We start from the raw sequence: 20,667 nt of genomic DNA, 5'->3' as shown, positions 1-20,667 counted from the left end.
GAGGGGAGAGGATACTGGGAAGGGTATTGATACTTCATATATCGATAATTAAAGAGGTACGGTTAACTCTGATACATTTGAATGGTGGGTAACAAGAAGTATTGGTGGAGCATTAGGGTAATAGAAAGAGTATTCACCTGTCAGTTGGAAATCCTAAGCTGGGTATTGAATCTGCTGGGGGGGGGGGTGAGCCACTGGTTATTAGGACACTGGTGGGTGCTGGAGGAAGCTGTCACATTTAGCAGTGGTAATAATACCACTGCCAAATGTTCTACTTCACACTGCAGCTGGAGGTTTGCTCAGCCGAACACCCATTCATTTATCATTTATTTATCATTTATTAGTTTGCACAGAAATCCATAGACTATACATAGTGCAGAGGTCTCCTCCATATTATTTTCCCTGTTGGTCGAATGTTCTTAGGCTATAGTGTTTGTATGCAGGTAAACAGCTAGGGCACATATATACATACATATATATATATATATATATATATATATATATATATATATATATATATATATATATACAGTATGCTTACTGTTTTATCTGACAATGTTTTCTTTAACATTTATCTTACTTCAACATTTGTAATTATGTCCAGCCATTCTTGTAATACAAACACTATTGCCAGTCAGTAAGATCACTTTGCTACTTCATGGTTTAATCTTACTGGTCAGCCTGATTTCTTCCAACATCATCCCTGAGGTTATATCTCTGTTCACTGAACAGAGGTGATGATGCCAAGGCAGAGAGGTGACATAGGAAGTTAAAGCGGAAAGGCACAAATACTCATCTTTCCAATGGTCTCTTCGGTGCCGGCATTTTCTCCTATGTGCCGGTTTTCAGGCCTCTTCATTGTCCGGTGCCGGAACTAGTCATCCCAACACACAGGACCAGGACCACTTTTTACATTCCGGGGATTGCTGTGATCAGGCAGGTAGTTGTAGTTTATTGCAGATGAGACGTTGCATGGGATAAAACTTTAACTCTGTTTTTTTCTTACATACACACATTCACACTGTTGCCATGTGTAACTACATGCACATTAATGCGTGGTATAATTTTTTCGAATGGGGGGCCAGCACACCACAATTGATTTTTTTTAAAGAACATGTACTTTATTTTAAAGCGGTATGACCCAACACTCAGATCACTCATGGTGGCTTGCTGAATTCACAGGTATGCCAGTGCACTGGCAGGGTGCAGTGAGGTGCCAAATAAAATGAATGGCGCCATAATCAGTTTTGTGTATCAGCTTGTGCTTCGGTAATAGATGTTTTACACTAATGCTATGCACAGATTTTAATGAAGCTAAATGTTACATGCTTGTATGTTTGCATAGCTGTATGTTTGCAGCTATTGACCTACTTTTCATTTATTTTACCTATTACCATTCTTTTAATATAAAATAGCTGGCAGTTGAAAGCAAGTTCTTTGCTCTAGAAGACAAAGAAAATGAAGTGCATAAGCTGAAGCAGATTATACGGGAGAGAGAGCAAGACATAGAAAGACTGACTAACATTCTTTGTGGAAATGAAGAAACAATAAATGTAAGTCATTTATGGTTATGATTATATTTAAAAGGGGCTCATCTTTTTTGCATAGGTTTGAATATTTTAATAGTTTTGAATGTATTTAATTCAAAGGGGAATTAAATAGACCAATTCTGATTATGATAATGCAAAGTTATTTTGACACATTAAGTAATAATTCTGGCCTTATATCACAGGATTTTCCCTATGTTTTAAACAGTACATTGTATATTTACTTAAAGGGTAACCCCACTTTTGTGGGAAAAAAATAGCAAAAAATAATAATAATATAATATATACAATTGCAACACGAGTCATATTGTGAATGTTGTTAAAAATAACCTTTCCTTTTCAATCTGCAGCGCTGTCATTTTCTGTAAAATGCAATATGACTACCTGAAGGCCTTCTGTACACAGATGGTGTTCAGAGCGCCCCTGGAAATGTAATTTTCTGCTTGTGTGATTGGCTCACTGATTTTCCCTGGAGTCTGCACTGAGATATAAATCACATTTTGAACATACCCTGCAAAAAAAATATAATTTTTGCTGTGACTCTCCCAAAGGGGAATCACATCTAAAAGGATGCAGACCTTGCCAATTTCCTCAGAGCCCTGCAGGTACAGCAGCTGATTGATAATTATAAAACCACTCCCATATAGAGTCACTCGGAAAATGGACACAGGCAAACAAACAGCTTTTTTTTCAACAAACAGCTATTTCTTCAACAAGCTATTTTCTTCAACAAAAGTGGAGTTACTCTTAAAATGGAATGTAAATGTTTTTTTTTTCATATTTTCGTTCTTTATTTTTGTATGCTCAGTGAATGAAAAACAAAAAACATTAAGAGCCGGTTCACACGGGGGCGACTTGTCAGGCGACCTAGCCGCCTGACAAGTCGCCTCCCGTTCTGTACTATGGAACCGTTCTAATCGGAGCGACGCAAGTCGCTGTGACTTAGAAGAAAGGTTCCTGTACTACTTTGGGGGCGACTTGCATAGACTTCTATACAGAAGTTGTCTTGCAAGTCGCCGCGGCAGTCGTGTGCAGGTCGCCTCGGTGAGGCGACCTGCAAGTCGTGCCGCTTCTAATGTGAACCGGCGCTTAAGGCATTTTATTTTTTTTTTTGTAAAGTAAATATGAAATATTGTGTACAAATTTTTCATAGTCACATATTCACCCATCTGTTGGAGCACCTGGCTTTCTTTTGCATTTTAGCTGTTATTCCCAGCCGCTCTGTTGAAAAAAAAACAAGGTGTTTTAGACTTGAATCATATTTTCATATGTACACACACAACTGAGTGAATAAGAGTGATGAATTCCTATCCTTCCTGCCCTGTTTTGTTCAGATGGACAGAGAGTTTAAATTGTATAAACTCAATAAAAAAATTAAATGACCCAAATCGTTTTAACCACTTTCCTACATGACACTTACACCCCCTTCCTGCCCAGGCCATTTTTCAGCTTTCAGCGCTGTCGCACTTTGAATGATAATTGCGCAGTCATGCTACACTGTTTTTATCACATTTTTTATAATTTGCTTCACTCAAATAGAGCTTTCTTTTGGTGGTATTTAATCACTGCTGGGTTTTTTATTTTTTACTAAAAAAAAAAAAAAAAAAGACCCCAAATTTTGAAAAAAATATTTTGTTTACTTAGTTTCTGTCAATAAATTTTGTAGCTAAGTAATTTTTCTCCTTCACTGATGTGCGCTGATGAGGCCGCACTGATGGGCACTGATAGGCTTAACTGGTGGGAATTGATGAGGCTCCACTTATGGGCACTGATGAGGCTCCACTTATGGGCACTGATTTTGTGGCACTGATGAGGAGGCACTAATATGCCACACTTATAGGCATTGATAGGTAGCACTGATAGGCAGCACTGATGGGCAATGTTATGTGGCACTGATGGGCACTAATAGGCAGCACTAGTGGGCACTGATAGGCGGCACTGGTGGGCACTGATAGGCGGTACTGATGGGCATTGATGGGTGGCACTGATTGGCGACATTGATGGGCATTGATTGACAGCACTGATGGGCATTGATGGGCAGCACTGACTGGCATCGCTAATGGGCACTGATTGGTGGCACTTGTAGGCAGTGGTGGTGGCTGATTGCTGCCACTGATGGGCACTGATTGCTGGCACAGGTGGGCAGTGGTGGGCACTGATTGGTGACACTGTTGGCGCTATATTGTAATCAGGGCACTGATGTGTAGATGTCCCCCTGCGTGGAGATGTCGCTGATCGGCTCTCCTCGCCACACACTCTGTCAGTGTGAGGCGAGGATTACCGGCATCTCCGTGTTTACATGAGACCGGCTGTGATTGGACACAGCTGATCACATGGTTAAAGAGCCACGAACGTGTCTCTTTACAAAGATCAGGGTTGCACTGTGTCCTAGCAATACGGTGCCGCCGCGCTTTTCGCCCCCGCGGGCGCGGCCGTTCTGGGACGCTGTTATATGATGTTGTCCCAGAACGAGAGCCGCACAACCCCGCTGTCATTTGACCGCGGGGCGAGCGCCAACTAGTTAATGAGTTATATATTTATCTAGCTCTTAAAGTGTATTTTCACTTTTGCATTCCTATTTTAGAAACCCCTTTAAATGTTTGTGTTCCTATTCACACAACATACCTACAAATATTTTTTACAATATTTCTTACCTTTCTAAATGTTTCTTTGGAGCAGGTTTATACAGTGGGTAAAATAAATATTGAACACGTCACTATTTTGCGGCGGACAAATCTGATCCCAAATTACTCTTTTTGGGGACCAGTGATATTACATTGATCAGCACTATAAAAATGCACTTATCAATGTAAAAAGGACACTGGCAGGGAAAGGGTTAACACTAGGGGGCAATCAAGGGGTTAAGTGTGTTCCCTAGGTGTGTTCTAACTGTAGGGGGGATGGGCTTACCGAAACATAGCAGAGATCACTGTTCCCGATCACCGGGAACAGTAGATCTCTGTCATGTCACTAGGCAGAACAGGCAAATGCCTTGTTTGCATAGGCAGTTTCCCGTTCTGCCTCTCCACACCACGATCACGAGTCGCCGGCGGATATTGAGTCCGTGGGACCCACGGGCACTCTCCCGCAGCGCCCGCTATTATGCTTTTATGGAGTGAGGTACAGGTACGCCCATTTGCGCCATGGTGCCACTCTGCGGATGTATGTCGGCGTGCGCCCGTCGGCAAGTTGTTAATCTTAGTATAAATACAGCTGTTCTGTGAAGCCCTCAGAGTTTTTTTTAGAAAACCTTAGTTAAAAAACAGCATCATGAAGGCCAAGGAACACACTAGACAGGTCAGAGATAAAGTTGTGGAGAAAATTAAAGCAGGGTTAGGTTATAAAAAAATATCCCAAGCTTTGAACATGTCAAACTTTCAGCACTATTAGAACATTTGTTTCCATTGGCCAAAACACTAAAGCCGCGTACACACGAGCGGAATGTCCGACAGAAAAAGTCTGATGGAAGCTTTTCATCGTATATTCCGATCGTGTGTGTGCCTCATCTGACTTTTTTTTTCGAAAATTCTGACGAACGTAGAAATAGAACATGTAAATATTTCCGACGGAACCAATTGCTATTGGGAAAACCGCTCGTCTGTATGCTGTTCCGATGGACCAAAAAGACGCATGATCTGAAGCAAGTACGAGACGGAAGCTATTGGCTACTGGCTATTGAACTTCCTTTTTCTAGTCCCGTCGTACGTGCTGTACGGTCTGGACGGTCGGACTTTGGTTTGACCGTGTGTAGGCAAGACCGCTTGAATGGAATTCTGTCGGAATTCCGTCGGAGAAACCTTCGGAGTTTATACCAACGGCAAAACCGGTCGTGTGTACGCGGCATAAGTTTCCTCTTTTGTTTGAGGATGAAATGCAAGTTCTGCATCTTATGAGCCACAGGCTATGGTTTCTCAAGAAATCCACTCCACTGTTGACACACTAAATCGTACAGTGCGAACTAGTCTTGCCTTGCAGCATTTAAGTCTCCAAAGCCAAAACAGTCCCCTATGGGGATTGACAAAATCAAAAAGACTTGTCCTATCCACTCAGAAAGTGAACTTCATGAGGATTGGCTTTAATCCTGAAAAACTATTTGCTCTCCTTAAGCTTTTTACAGACATGGTAAGGTAATTTTAGGAAGAAAAGGGCTATTCCAGGAGTAGACCCTGCCATTTCAGTCCTTAAAAAACACTTTATAGTTTCTATTGATCACGTTCCCTCTTTTTAAGGATTCTGAAAAATGAATAGAAAACTTGTCCTTGATGCATTTAGCCTTGTTGTTTTGTAATTATGCTCTAGGGATTGTACTTCACCAAGTCTCTTATTGCTGTACATAGGCGCAGAGTTACGTGGATAAAAGCTTGGTCTACTGAACCTGCTTGTAAGAAGCACCTTTTACGCATGCCTTTTGACAGTGAACACTTATTTGGAGAATCCATTGATGATTTCACTGGGGGAAGGGTGTTCTTACCCCACAAGAAACAGCCTAAAGTCGTCCATAGAGGGTTCGAATCTCGGCTGGTTCAGCAGGGACTGGTTGACATTTGAACCATGTATGGGCAGGCTGATTGTGCCTAAGTTGGTTGATTGATCAACTTGAGTACAACCAGCCTAATGGATTTTATATGCAAACTATTGCCAGCAGCTCTCCCCACCTGCCTGATGGAAGTACACAATAGCTCCATGGGAGGGATTCCCCCAACCCTGACTGTGTTGATTGGGCAATCAAGCGATTTACTGGTTGCAGGAAAGAAAATCGCTGTGTCTATGGCCAGCTTAAATCTCCTACTGCTATGGTTACTACCTCTACTCAGCAAAAGGGACCGTATCACTTTCCCCAGGCATCAACCTACAAAGTAAGACTTAGTACTTTCTTTTGTCACAAACTTTGGACCCCTAAATCCACAAGCCTACCCAGAAGTAATCTGGGTAATCTATTTCAAAGGGGTACAAAATGTTACTTCTGTTTCTGCCCCCTTATCGTTTCCTACCCTCCAATCTGCCAACATCAGCTCAAAAACAAGCAGATTTACTCACTGTCTTCCACCAACATGGGTGACAAAGCGTGGTTGTACTAATCCCTCCAGTGGAAAGTTTCCAAGGTTTTCATACAAACCTTTTCACTCTCCTTAGACCTAATGGAGACATCTGCCCCAAATTAGGCTTCTGTAAAAAGATTTCTTCAGGTACCAATTTCATATGGAATCAGCAAGATTTGTCATTGCTTCTCTCAAGAGAAGGGGAATTTTTGGCATCTGTAGATATACATATAACATATCCTTATTTTATCTTCACACCAGTGCTTTCTGCCTTTTGTTTTGGGAGACCAACATTTTCAATTTATAGCACTACTACGCGGGCTGTCCTTTGCGGTGGCAATGTATAAAAGCCTACCAGGTGGGGGGGTTGTTTACAGCTTCCTAAGACCGTACAATTATCTTTTTTTTTTCTTTTTTTTTTTTTTTTTTAGTTCAAAAACCCAACAGGGTGGTTGTACAGAAGTTGATCTGTAGATTGATTTGCGTACAACCAGCCTGCCCATGTATGGCCTGAAATTCTGCCAGTCCCTGCTGAACCGGCCGATTTTTTATGTATGACCGCCTTAACTGTCAAGGGTATCATGTCCCCATCAAGGATGAATGAAGTGTGTTTCCCAGAAAATGTTGGCTTAGAAGAATTTGACATGCAACTCTGGCTTTGTGAGCAGTGTTTTGATGTATTTGGGATAGGAGAGTATAAGACTGGAAGTAGGGTTGTGGCAGGGCATCCTACAATTTAAATGTAACTGTGCAGTTACATTTAAATTGTAGGCAGCCCTACCCAAAGATACATTTACACTACAAAGAGGTTGTAAAGGCTACATTTAAAAAAAAAATGACAAACATGTAATGCTTACCTGCTCTGTGCTACTCTTCAAGGGTCCCCTGCCAGTGCTCTTGGCTCCTCCTCTTCTCCATGTGCCACTATCAGAAGCCACATCCCATGGGGGCGCATATGCGGGCTCTTTCCCAATCATTGTTTGGGAAAGAGAATTGGGAATTGTAGTTGGAGACTCCTGCATTAAGGTAAAAATGTCTTGGCTTTAAAACCACTTTAATACTCAGTATTTTATAGTATTATATATTCATCAGGGGCTGTTTTGCTACCTAACCAAGGATACCCTGTTTGTACAAAGTAGGAGAATTTCTGTATGATGTATTGCTGATAGTACTGTTCATATCTGATGTTCCGTATCTTTGAAATGTCTTTCAGAGTTTGGACAACCTTGTGAAAGCCAAGGATTTGGAACTGGAACAGATCTCTGCTGCTTACAAAGATCTGCAATGGTTAAAGCAGGAAACAGAGGAAAAATACAGATTTTCTCTTAGAGAGAAGGAGTCCATAATACTGCAGTTGCAGAAATCTCTTCAACAGAAGAAAAAAGAGTCTGAGGTGAGAAAAAAACACTACTGTGCATTTATAATAAAATTGTATAACATGCTGAACATTCAGAGCTCACTGGCTTTTTTCATGTGAAAAATATGCTATGGCATACAGTATATTAAATGAGACATGATAAGTCTTTGGCAGCACATAGATTAGTTTTTTGTTCAACCAGCAGGTTAAACAATACCCCATCTGCACATTCGAGGTGAATGGGGTAATGCTTCCGCTGTGCCTTTGTTGTATTCTGACAGCGGGGAGACTTCCCCGCAATCAGAATACACTGAAAATTTCCAGCAGGTTGTACAGAATGGGATTGGTAGATCTGTTTCTGTACAGCCACCCTGAACCTGCCCATACATGGATCGAAATTCCGATGGATTTCAATCCATGTATGGCCAGCTTTGATGTACTTGATTCATTCAAAACTTGAATCCAAAATGCATTAACCCGCCTATCCCAGCTTACTCAAACAGTTCTGTTGACATCCTCCAGACTAAGGCCATTCAGGAGATAGCACTATACAGATATATGAGGAATCACTACATAGGTGCCCTCTAGAGAATATCAACAAGGCTATATCTTGGAGCAGGCTGTGGATGTTTTCTTGAGGTATCTGAAGTGACATGTTTCGACTAGTTTAACTTAGGAGGACCAGGGGTGGTAGGCTAGCACTTTTACATTTTATAGTATGTAAACATTTACTTTGACTTTCTGATTTTTTATCTAAATGTCAATTTTTATTGGAAATAGAAAATTATAAAATCTATAAATTAGAAAACTTTTGTCCTAAGTTATCACATAGTAAGGCTTTTGTGTTACTGACATCACAAAAAGTCTTACTTATACATTTTTTTAAACAATATCTTCTTGATAGCTGCAAGGGATAGATGAATATTGAACATTTATATTAAATTCAATTTCAGTAAGCTTTAGATATTCAATTCCACATGAGGAATGAATGTGTAATTTTAGTGGCTCCTTTTGTAGGTAGTGTTATTATTCTTGAAAGTGTACAGTAAACAATTATAAGGCATTGAAATATATTAACCTGGAAAGTAAGGGAGTACATTTTACATGTTATTACAGGAGTTGACTACTTGCTTTCTGGCACAATCAGATACTGGTAATGCTCAGATAATAGAAGAGCTTACAAAATGTTTACAGCGGAAGGAAGAAATGCTACAGGGAGCTGTATTAGCGCGAAAACAACAAGCTGAAGACCACATGAAAGAAATGATGGAAATGCTGACCACTGTGAGTAATACATGTGTGTGAATAATTTAACCATAACTGTGAACTGCAAAGTCCACAACAAAAGGATTAATCCATTTTGAATGGGGAGGGCACTTATGAGTTTTAAATTTTCTGAAACATATTCCAGGGCTTGGTAGGGAGAATCCTTGTTATGACTTTGGCTGACTACTTTCGGCCCTTGCAGCATTAGGGCCCGTTCATATTAACCACTTGACCTATGGAAGATTTACCCCCCCCCCCTTTATGACCAGGCCATTTTTTGCGATACAGTGCTGCGTTATTTTAACTGACAATTGCGCAATCATGTGACGCTGTACCCAAATAAAATGTATGTGCTTTTTTTCCCCCACAAATAGAGCTTTCTTTTGGTGGCATTTGATCATCTCTGTGTTTTTTTATTTTTTGCGCTATTAACAAAAAAAGTCGACAATTTTGAAAAGAAAACCACATTTTTTACTTTCTGCTATAAAACATATCCAATAAAAAAAAGAAATCAAATGTCTTCTTCAATTTAGGCATATATGTATTCTGCTACGTATGTTTGGTAAAATAAATCCCAATAAGCATATATTGATTGGTTTGCGTAAAAGTTATAGCATCTACAAACTATGGAATATATTAATGGAATTTTTGTTTATTTATTTTTTTTACTAGTAATGGCAGTGATCAATGACGTATAGCAGGATGGACAAATTGGACACACTGACACTTTTGACATTTTTTGGGGACTAGTGACAGTAATACAGTGTCCAGTGCTAAAAAATAAGCACTGTCACTGTACTAATGACACTGGCTGGTAAGGGGTTAACATCAGGGGTGATCAAAGGGTTAACTGTGTGCCTAGCCAGTGCTTGTGTACTGTGTTGATAGGTGCTTTTACTAGGGGAAGGCATTAATCCATGTTTCTGCTTTGCAGGAACACAGAATCAATGCTGTCCCTACTGACAGAACGGTGATCTGCCTTGTTCGCCGTTCTGGCTCTCTGCCTAATGATCGGTGGGTGCCAGCGGACATGGAGTCCGCGGTACCCGCAATTCAGCTCCCGCTGTGTATAATTACAGGGGGAGCAGGTCGCTGGCTGCGCGCATGTGCACCTCAGACCCAAAAGTGCAGGATCACATACTAGGTACGATCTTGCCGTCGTATATGTAAGTTATACGATTGGCAAGCATTAAATGGACAGCTGCCACACAGTAAAACCATAGCATTTTTACTGTGTGGTAACTCTCTATTCCGGCTTCATTGATCTGGCGGTAGCAGGCAGTATGGTGCGCGATTCAGCACATCACACAACTCCCTTTTTGTACAAACTTTATTTAAAGTGCACAAAAGTGACACTTCAATCATGCCACTGTACAAGTAGCTCACTGTGCTGCTGTACAGTGACATGCAACCTTGCTTAGTGCGCTGCGATAAAATACAGCATGTCTGTGTTTTATCACAGATCAATACAGTGCAGTTTTGAGGTGCATTTTACTGTGAATAGGACATATAGAAAACAGTTGTTTTCTGTGTGTCCTAGCAGTGACCTGCGTATTTAAGTTCAGAAAAACACTGGTGAATTGGCCCTTAGCAGAGTCATTCAGCTCAGCATATCCTAATATATTGTGTACACCAGTGTGTTTAAATTAATCATGAGAGTAAAATGGAGGCTATTATTGCTGACATAGTTACATAGTAGGTGAGGTTGAAAAAAGACACAAGTCCATCAAGTCCAACTTGTGTGTGTGCTTTTATGTCAGTATTACATTGTATATCCCCACATGTGGTCATTCAGGTGCTTATTGTCATGGTTATGCAGTAATGTTTGTCTGTCAGCTTACCTCTCCATGTGTTCAGCTTTAGAGGCCAGCCACTCTCACCTGGCTGCTTAAGTAATCTCTCCTCAAAGCATGGCTCCATCCCGGCCCCTATCAGGCAACACTATATTAACTTTTGCACTGCAAGCCAGTCCTGCTGATCAATATTGTGTGTTTTGGCTTCCATGTGCTCATTGCTCTGTGTCCTACGTCTGATCCTGCTTACCGACCTTGGCTTGTTCTTGACTGTCCTTGTCTGCTTCATAGACGGACCTTTGGCGTGTTCTTTTGACTATTCCTATCTGCTTGTTGCCCTGACCTTTTGGCTTATCTCCTGACTATCCTTGTTGTTCCAGGCTGCTGCTTCCTTTCTATCCTCCAGTAGTCTACTGTGAGCGTGAGCGGGGAGACCCTGGGGGCCGCGACCTTAAGCCAAACTGCAGCAAAGTCCATCCCCACCATCAGGGGCCCTGGTGAACACCTGCTGGCTTTTAGATTCCGCACCCTGGAAAATCTCATGCTCTAGCTCCCAGTGTGATCCATATTGGGGCTCCAGAGTACCTGCTTTCCTGAACCACCCAGGGCTCCATCCGCAGCAGCCGTAGGGTGAACTACATTGCGTTGCACTCCAGACCCCAACGGGGTGCATCTGTCACCTGGACTCGGGTGACCTGACACTTATCTAATAGTTTTTTGAAATTATCGATGCTCCCCGCTGAAACCATTGCCTATGGAAGAGAATTCCACATCCTTACCGCTCTTACAATAAAGAACCCTCTACGCAGTTTAAGGTTAAAACGCTTCTCTTCTAATTTTAGTGAATGGCCGCGTGTCTTTTTAAATTCCTTTTCACAGAAAAGTTTTATCCTTATTTTGGGGTCACCAGTACAGTATTTGTACTTTGAAATCATATCCCCTCTCAAGCGTCCCTTCTCCAGAGAGAATAAGTTCAGTGCTCGTAACCTTTCCTCATAACTAAGGTCCTCCAGTCCTTTTATTAGCTTTGTTGCCTTTCTCTAGACTCTCTCCAGTTCCAGAATACCCTTCCTGAGTACTGGTGCCCAGAACTGGACCGCGTACTCCAGGTGCAGCCGGACCAGAATCTTGTAGTGGGAGAGTTATCGTTTTATCTCTGGAGTTAATCCTCTTTTTAATGCATGCCAATATTTTGTTTGCTTTGCTTGCAGCAGCTTGGCATTGCATGCCATTGCTGAGCCTATCATCTACTAGGACCCCCAGTTCCGTTTCTATCCTGGATTACCCCAGAGGTTATCCCCCTTGTGACTAGATTGCATTCATATATTTGCCACCCAAATGCTTATTTTACATTTTTCTCCATTAAACCTCATTTGCCATGTAGTTCCCCACCACATTAATTTGTTCAGATCTTCTTGCAAGGTTTCCACATCCTGCAGAGAAATGATTGCCTCCAGGTCGTTTACGAATAACTTAAATTGGATTGATCCCAGGACAGAACCCTGGGGGACCCCACTCTCCACACCGGACCATTCCAAGTACTCCCCATTTATCACTACCCTCTGAACTCGCCCCTGTACTCAGTTTTCAATCCATGTACTCACCCTCTGGTCAATGCTGGCAGACCTTAGTTTGTACAGTAAACGTTTATGGGGAACTGTATCAAATGCCTTTGCAAAATCCAGATACACCACGTCAAAGGCCTTTCTTTATCTAGATGGCAGCTCACCTCCTCATACAAAGTTAATAGGTTGGTTTGGCAAGAACGATTCTTCGTGAATCTGTGCTGATTACTGCTAATGCTACTGTTTTTTTTACTAAAATCTTGTATACAATATAGTCCCTTATCATTCCCTCCAAGAGCTTGCATACTATTGATGTTAGGCTAACTTGTCTGTAATTCCCAGGGATGTTTCTTGGCCCTTTTTTAAATATTGGACTTACATTGGCTTTTCTCCAATCTGCTGGTATCATTCCAGTCAGTAGACTGTTCATAAAAAATTAGAATCAATGGTCTGACAATTACTTGACTTAGCTCCTTTAGAACCCTCGGGTGCAAACCATCTGGTCCTTATTAATGTTAAGCTTTTCAAGTCTATTTCTAATCCTGTCCTCTGTTAACCATGAGGGTGCTTCCTGTGACGTGTCATGTGCATAACCTGACCTCAAAATGTTAGTTGCTTGCTATGTTGATCCACTGACTTGAGTACTTTCAGTCCGTGACCCTAGTAGAATATTGTGCCGAGTTAACCAACGGTTAATTTAGAAAGTTTGGAGATTGATTCTCCCTTATTGGCTAACCTAAATTATTAAAAGATGCAAGCTTTAGGGAACTATTTTACAAAAAATACAACTATTTTGTGAAAAGAAAATTGTTGTATTTTTAATAGTTACTGTATTTATTGGCGTATAACACTCATTTTTTCACCATGAAAATCGGGTGCAAATAGCGTGTGCGTGTTATACGCAAATACTTCAATTTCAGCTGCCTCGGAGGGGACGGGGAGGGGGGCGGATGAGTGCCGTTAGATTACATACAGTGAGAATCTCCTGTTTACTTGGCGGTTTCTGTAATAGGAAGTTCCGTCTCCTGGACCACTGTTCTGTCTATCATAGGAGATTCTCACTATATGTAATCTGTAGGCGCTTGTCCTGCCCCCCTCCCTGTCCCCTCTAGCCTGCAGTTGGGCATCGATCAGGCTGCATTGATGGCAATGGTGAGGCTGCTGCATTGATGGCAATGGTGAGGCTGCTGCATTGATGGCAATGGTGAGGCTGCAGATGGGCACTGACCCTTTTTTTGCTTCAAAGTTCCTTATTTAAAATTTAAGTTTTTTTCCCTAAATTTCCCCCTTAAAATGAATGTGCGTGTTATACGCCTGTGCGTGTTATACGCCGATAAATACGGTATATTTTATTGCTCTTTCCTGTAACTGTGTATAAATATGTGTGTTTAAGACAAAATATAATTGAATTTATCTCATTCCTTCCATGATGACTGATGGCTTTCCTAGTTGGGTTATACAGTATAATGCAGTGTTATTCTCCTGCTGTGTCAAGCAAGCACATCCAATATGCCACACAGCATGTTTTTTTTTACATTTTTAAACCTGTACACATGCAGTGTTTTAATTTTATCAAAGGACATTCTAAAGATCAATTCAAATCAATAAAAGCTACTGTCCTCTACCTCTACACTGGTTAAAGAAAACTTTTCATGAGAGCATTTAAAACTCTAAAGGGAAAGTAGTATGCACTACAGTATTAACAAATAAGATAATTTTTTATAAAACTCACATTTTTACAAATTAGTTGTTTTGTATTTTTGCTGTTGTAATAAGCATAGAGCTGCAAAAGTAGAGGCCGAGGGTGTAGACCTGACGCGATGCTTTGCTTCGCAGCAGGAATTATACCCTCTAACATGTTCGCTGGGCATTACTCTTCGCTTAAAGGGGTTGTAAAGGTAAACATTTTTTCACCTTAATGCATTCTATGCATTAAGGTGAAAAAACTTTTGACAGTACCGCCGCCCCCAGGCCCCCCGTTTTACTTACCTGACGCCTCGAATCTTCGCTCCTCGTCCTCGTCAGCTTCATTGCAGCTCAGCCTGGTCGCTGATTGGCTGCAGTGGATGGATTGAAAGCAGCGCAGCCATTGGCTCGCGCTGCTGTCAATCACATCCGATGACGCGGCGCGCCGGGGGGCGGGGCCGAGTGATACAGCGAGCGGCTATAGCCGCCGGCTGTATCACGGGAGCGCGCCCGCAAGCACTCACCACCGTGCGAGGGAGCTCGCATGAAGGTGGTAAATGCTTGCGGGGAGGAGCTGAAACAGCCGTCGAGGGACCCCAGAAGGCCACTGCAACCACGGAAATGTATTAAAATAGGCTGTGAAGAGGGCACAGTGACAGTGAGGCACCACCTGTCAAACACCTCTGAAAAGCAGCCTGAGCGCTGTCCTTTTTCAGAGGAGCAGCAGTTCTTTTGATGAGTGTAAACAAGCCCTTACTCTGATCTATTTTTCACTAACCGTTGAGATATGCATGATATATGTAATTCAGTTTGATGACTAATAGTCTTTGGGTGTGAAAAAGAGCAGTAAAGTCATTGTGTAGCACTGCAAAGTGGGGAGCAGAGACTGTTTCCTGACAGACTACATGGTAGCCTACGTGTGGGTTAACCCCGCCTCCTCTCCAATGTTATAGGACCCCATTCCCATAAATGTAAGCTCTCAGCCAGAGACTGCGTTCCTTTTTTGTCCTCCTCTTTGGACCAATACAGCATATGCACTTACATTTTATTTGATGTCCAGTCTGAATGAATGAGCCCCTGCAGGGCGGAGTCGGGCATACTGATGAAGCGGTGTAAGAGCCCAGGGCCCAGCCACGGGCGTGTGAGTGGTTCCAGGCATAATGCCCAGATGGTGGGGGGCCGGCCTGTGTATGCCCATGACAGGACGATCAGCGTGGTGCAGCTGAACTGGCAGGGTATGAAGATGCCGGTGACATTGGTTCTCCTCCATGGCAGCAGTTTATGTGATCTGTGTTTTTCTCTTTTTTTTTCTCTCTTATTTCCCTGGCTCTAGTGTCCTCTGGCCATTTTATGGTGGCTGGAACGCTTCTGCATTCCAGAATGCCGTGTTATCTCCTGGCCGCGGCTGTGGGAGGCATCTGTGCATGCACGAGCCGCAGGTGAAACGGAGGCTTGGTTTCACGCATGTGCGGCGAGGGTTCCGGCGGAGTTCTAGGCGCAGGCGCATAAGAGGCCTGGCGATGATGTCACCAGGGCGGGGGTTTCAAAGCTGCTTCAGCCCCTTTCTCTGTGGGAAATCCTGCGGGCAGTGAGCTGCAGCTTCCCTAAGCCCTGGACATCTGCTAATGAGGTGAGGCACTACCTCTTACCCGCAGTTTGCGGGGGGGAGCAGTTCTTAAAGGGGAGACATACTTTTTTTTTCTCTCTGTGTAACCCCTCATTCTGCTCCCTGTCCTGGGATTATTGCTCCCTGCAAGAGCTTTTTCCTCCAGGTGCCATGGATAGATCACCGCCTCCTTGTGGCCAGCCCTCCCGCACAAGGTATGTGTGGGCAAAGAGAGAGGGCCAGAATCTTGGTGGGCGTGCTATGAGCTTATGTGTTAATGGCATGCCTATTCCTTTCTCCCTTGTTTGTTAGCCCTTCCAGGTCAGATCGCCAGGTCTTTCCTTGGGAAAACAGAGAATCCGCCAGGCCGCAACAACGGCATTCTTAAGCTAGGTCCTGCACCATGACTCCAGGACCCATCAACAGAGGAGATGTTCTCATTCCTCCAGGCACCGCACCTATCGTCATGACAGCTGCTCTGATCACAGAGCCTGCTGGGGATGTGGGGGCAAGTCATTATGTGAATCATGCTATGCCCGGGCGGTTGGGGAAAGAGAGACTGGAAACCAACTGATGGAGTCTCTAGTAAAATGTGTGGTGTAGCAGTCTCTAAAAGAATGGGGCACATTCCACATGCAGAGCCAGACCACCACTGTCTCAGGCTCTCTGGCTGATGAGGCCCAGGAGGATCCAGGACTATACCAGCCATACGATGCATCTCCCAGGTCTTCAGACAGCGAGGTGGAGGGTGAGGAGTTCCTCAGTGGCTTTGACTTGGCCCTGGTTTCACCACTAATTAAAGCGGTCAAGGAAGCCCTGAAATGGGAGGAGCCTTCTACACCCCCCCGCAAAGCAGAGAAAAAATTTCAGGCACCCGAGGAAGGAACGTTTTAGTTTTCCACACCTAACGGAGTTAAAAGACGTCATCACTGAAGAGTGGGGCAAAGTCGACAAGAAAACGCCTCTGTCAAGTAAAACCTCAAGGCTCTACCCCTTTAATGATGCAGCACAGAGCACTCCAAGGAAGCGTGCTCCTACAGACCGGGCCGGGACTTCAGAAGGAACTGGAGGAGAGGACAGACGTTCTTCCAGAGGACAGTCTCTTCAGGTCACACATGGTCCTTGACCAATACTCCTCTCAGGTTTATCCCTACACTGCTACCTCGGGCAGAAGAACAGAAGCAGGTGCTGCTGTCCTGTGTGGACTCGCTAGTGGCGCAAGGCGCTGTGGTACCCTTCCTGACACGTACCTTGGAGGTGAGCCTGACGGGCAGAGGGAGGCCTCTCGTACGGCTCTGGTTCCAGGATCACTGGAGTGGTAACAGTGACCCTCGGAGCACAGCGGAGTAGGAGAGCCTGCAAGGTCCACTTGACTGGAGATGAAGTCAGCTTGGCAGAGACAGGAACAGACTTGATTGCTGCGGATGCAGGAACGCTGAGAAGTAGCAGGCAGGTGTGCACAGATGCAGGACTGTAGGCAGGTGCACACAGATGCAGGACTTGTAGGCAGATGTGCACAGATGTAGGACTTGTAGGCAGATGCACACGGATGCAGGACTTGTAGGCAGATGCACACAGATGCAGGACTAGTAGGCAAGCGCGCACTGGTGCAGGACAGCAGACAGAAGCAGGGTCAGACAAGCCAGATCACAGCAGCGGATCAATCAGACAGAAGCAGCAGGCAGAGAATGGTCAAGTCCAGGCAGAAACGGCAACAGGAGATCAAACAAACAGGAACACAGAGCAAGTCAAAGGCAAGCCAAGTGGTCAGGACTGGAGACAGCACCGAGGTCAGGAGAAGCCGGGTAACACTGAAGCAGATGCGGGTTCAGGATCGGGTACAGGATGAGCTGCAGATCAGACAGCAAGGATGCATTCTGAAGAGGCCCCTTTTAAGGATCACTGGGCACGAAAGCTGGAGGGGGAGGGAGGGAAGTGGTATGGGGAAGGGGGGAAAGGGGGAAAAAAAGGGGGGGGAAGAGGGGTAGTCTGGGACAAAGCAGCGGTCACAAGGTTTCTCAGGAGGAGCATGGACCTGACCAGCAAGAATTTTGTCACCCAAAGGAAAAGTGAGACTGGTGCGCAGGACCTTGGCTACCTTCTGGAATCATGTCTCACTGCTTTGTGGTGACCAGGAGAGAACCTCAGCACTGAGCCAATCAAAAGTGGTTGTGCCTCTGTAACCAAGGATAACCAATAACCAGCGGAAACTTAGGTGAGGAAATAACTTGGATTTGGATTATCACATGGTGAAGAGCCCCTACGGCCATGGACAACAGAACCGTCTCATGAGTCACATGGGCAGGCTGTAGAGGTCTCCCGTCAAGAGCCACAATGGCAAGTGGAGTGTCACGCAGCTGCAGCGGAATCTAGTGCTTCGAAACAAAGGCAGCATCAATGAAGAGGCCTGTAGACCCAAAGTTGATTAGAGCCTGTATCTCGGCGGATGACTCAGCCCAAGAAAGGGTGACCGAAACCAGGGGCTTATCCTTCTGGATAACTGAGGATGAAACAACGCCATCTAAGTTCTGTCCGTGACAGGACCTTAAGGTTCGGGCGTTCCCTGGAGAGGTTGGACGAGACTTCAAAAGGTGACCTGCCTGGCCACAATAAAGGCACAATCTCTCCCTCCTGCTAAAGGTTCTCTTATCCGCAGAGAGACACGTGAAACCTAAGTGCATGGGTTCACTGACTGACTCGGTACCAGGAGGCATGGGAGGTGAGGGAGGCACGGGTGGGACTGCAAAGCTCATAGACAAATGTACAGGAGGCTTCCGCAAGCGCTCCTTAAAAGAGAGTCTTTCTCTGAGTCTGGAGTCAATGAGGATGGCAAACGTGATCAACTTCTCCAGCTCAGTGGGTATATCTCAGGCTGCAATCTCATCCTTGATGGTATCTGAGAGACCATGAGAAAAGCAGCCACAAGGGCCTCATTGTTCCACGCAACCTCTGCTGCCAGAGTACAGAATTCAATGGCGTAGTCAGCAACAGTTCTCATACTTTGTTCAATGGACACTTAGCAGCAGAAGCGGAGTGTGTGGGAATACTCGAGGAGGGTGCCTGCACAGAGACTGGAGCAGCAGCAGGTTCGGCCTGCAACAAAGGTTGTACCGGGGCAGCCACAGTGGGAGATTCCAGGTGAGCCGTGCGATTCAAGAGCGTTTGTAACGCCATGGCAATCTGATCCATGCGGTGATCCAGTTCATCCAATATGGAAAAAATATTACCAACAATTGGATTAACTGCATCTTCTGAATTCATGGCCTTCACCTACTGTCAGAAACCATGAAATCAGGCCGAGACAGAAGTACAGTGAAATCATACTTGTTTAATAGTAAAAGAAAAAAGAACAAATGTAGTCAAAACATAAAAGTTCAGTAACCGGAATGGATAGTCAGCCAAGCCAGCAGTCAGGGATCAATGTAGTGGAACAGCAAGCAGGATCTGGAGCCAAAAGGGATGTCAGCAAAGCAAGTTTTGAACAGTATCGCAGGCAATAGTTTCTATGAAGTTGACCAAGGCAAAGGCAGAGAACCTCTGGACTGGACGGCTTAAATAGGCAGGACTGACGAGCAGGATATCATCAACAGCTGAGTAACTGTGGAGAGATAGAAGCTGGCAATTAGCCGACAGCTGAGCGCCCAGCTTAGAAAAGGAAGGGCTGAGCCCAGCCCTGACAATAACATAACTGAACAAATTAATAAAATACGAAAGATTCAAAATGAAGACCTTGTCTACCATCCAGCAAGCCGTGCAGCCAGGCGATTGGCTTGTCTCAATCGACTTAAAAGATGCCTACCTCCACATACCTGTGGAGGAAGAGTTTTGCAGATACCTCCGGTTCGCAGTCGGGCAAGAACATCTACAGTTCACCTGCCTCCCTTTCGGGCTGACAGCCTCGGGTCTTCTTGAAAGTTCTTCCGGCTGTGGTAGCCCTCATCAGAACAAAAGGAATGTGACTATACTATTATCTCGATGACCTCCTGTTACTATCCCAAGACAAGGAGCAGCTGCTGATCCACAGAGCTCAAGTCATCGTGACACTGCTCGAGTTTGGATGGCTATTAAACCTGGAAAAAAGGCATTTGGAGTCAGTACAATGCCTGGTATACCTAGGAGGTCAATTCGACACAATCGAAAATACCATCTTTCTGCCGACAGAGAAGATCCTGGTCATACGGGACAGGGTGAGCTTGGCCCTAACTTCCTCACGTCTGAGGGACACACAATGCCTCAAAATTATTGGCACAATGGTCGCTACGGCCCCTATGGGCTCTCTGGAGGTTACGCCCCTTCCAAACAGGGTTTCTCCAGCAATGGGACTCAGGTGGCAGCAACCAGCTCATCTGCATAACCTCGGCACGAGGAAAAGCTTCTTTTGGTGGCTACAACGCAGGAACCTGCTCACTTGCTACTCCATCGCCCCCATCTCATGGGTCATGGTCACGACCGATGCCAGCGGTGCTGGATGGAGGGCCCTCTGCAAATCAGAACTGGCACAGGGCAGATGGGATCTTCGCCTATACGACCCAGGCTTGAACATCCTACAACTACGAGCAGCCTCTTGCGCCCTGCGGGCTTTCAGTCATCTCCTGAATGGGGAATCGGTGCTAAGAATGGACAACACTACAGCAGTCTCCTATGTGAAGAGACAAGGAGGGACATGGAGCTCTACCTTACTCCAAGAAGTCGAGCCAACCATGGCGTGGGCCCAGAAAAATTTGGCCAACATTTCAGTAGTCTATCTTCCCGGAGCCCAGAACGTCCAGGCAGACTTTTTGTCCCGTGTGCTACTAGACAACGAGTGT

The 20,667-nt window shown here is 44.4% G+C and overlaps 1 protein-coding gene across 5 annotated transcripts in view; it reads left to right on the top strand.

Annotated features, from left to right (window-relative positions):
- The window catches only part of LOC141103311 (myomegalin-like), a 716,510-nt gene that overhangs the window by 278,586 nt on the left and 417,257 nt on the right, over nucleotides 1–20,667 (top strand). For all 5 annotated transcript variants that reach the window (XM_073592764.1, XM_073592765.1, XM_073592767.1 and 2 more), the window contains 3 exons: nucleotides 1,416–1,553; nucleotides 7,800–7,979; nucleotides 9,060–9,227. In XM_073592764.1, coding sequence (XP_073448865.1) covers nucleotides 1,416–1,553; nucleotides 7,800–7,979; nucleotides 9,060–9,227 — 486 coding nt within the window. The remainder of the gene's footprint in view (nucleotides 1–1,415; nucleotides 1,554–7,799; nucleotides 7,980–9,059; nucleotides 9,228–20,667) is intronic.

Source organism: Aquarana catesbeiana, linkage group LG07 (genome assembly GCF_042186555.1).
Source record: "Aquarana catesbeiana isolate 2022-GZ linkage group LG07, ASM4218655v1, whole genome shotgun sequence".
Lineage (NCBI taxonomy): Eukaryota > Metazoa > Chordata > Amphibia > Anura > Ranidae > Aquarana > Aquarana catesbeiana.
Note: the sequence above shows the minus strand (reverse complement) of the source record. Positions and strands in the feature narration are given on the sequence as shown.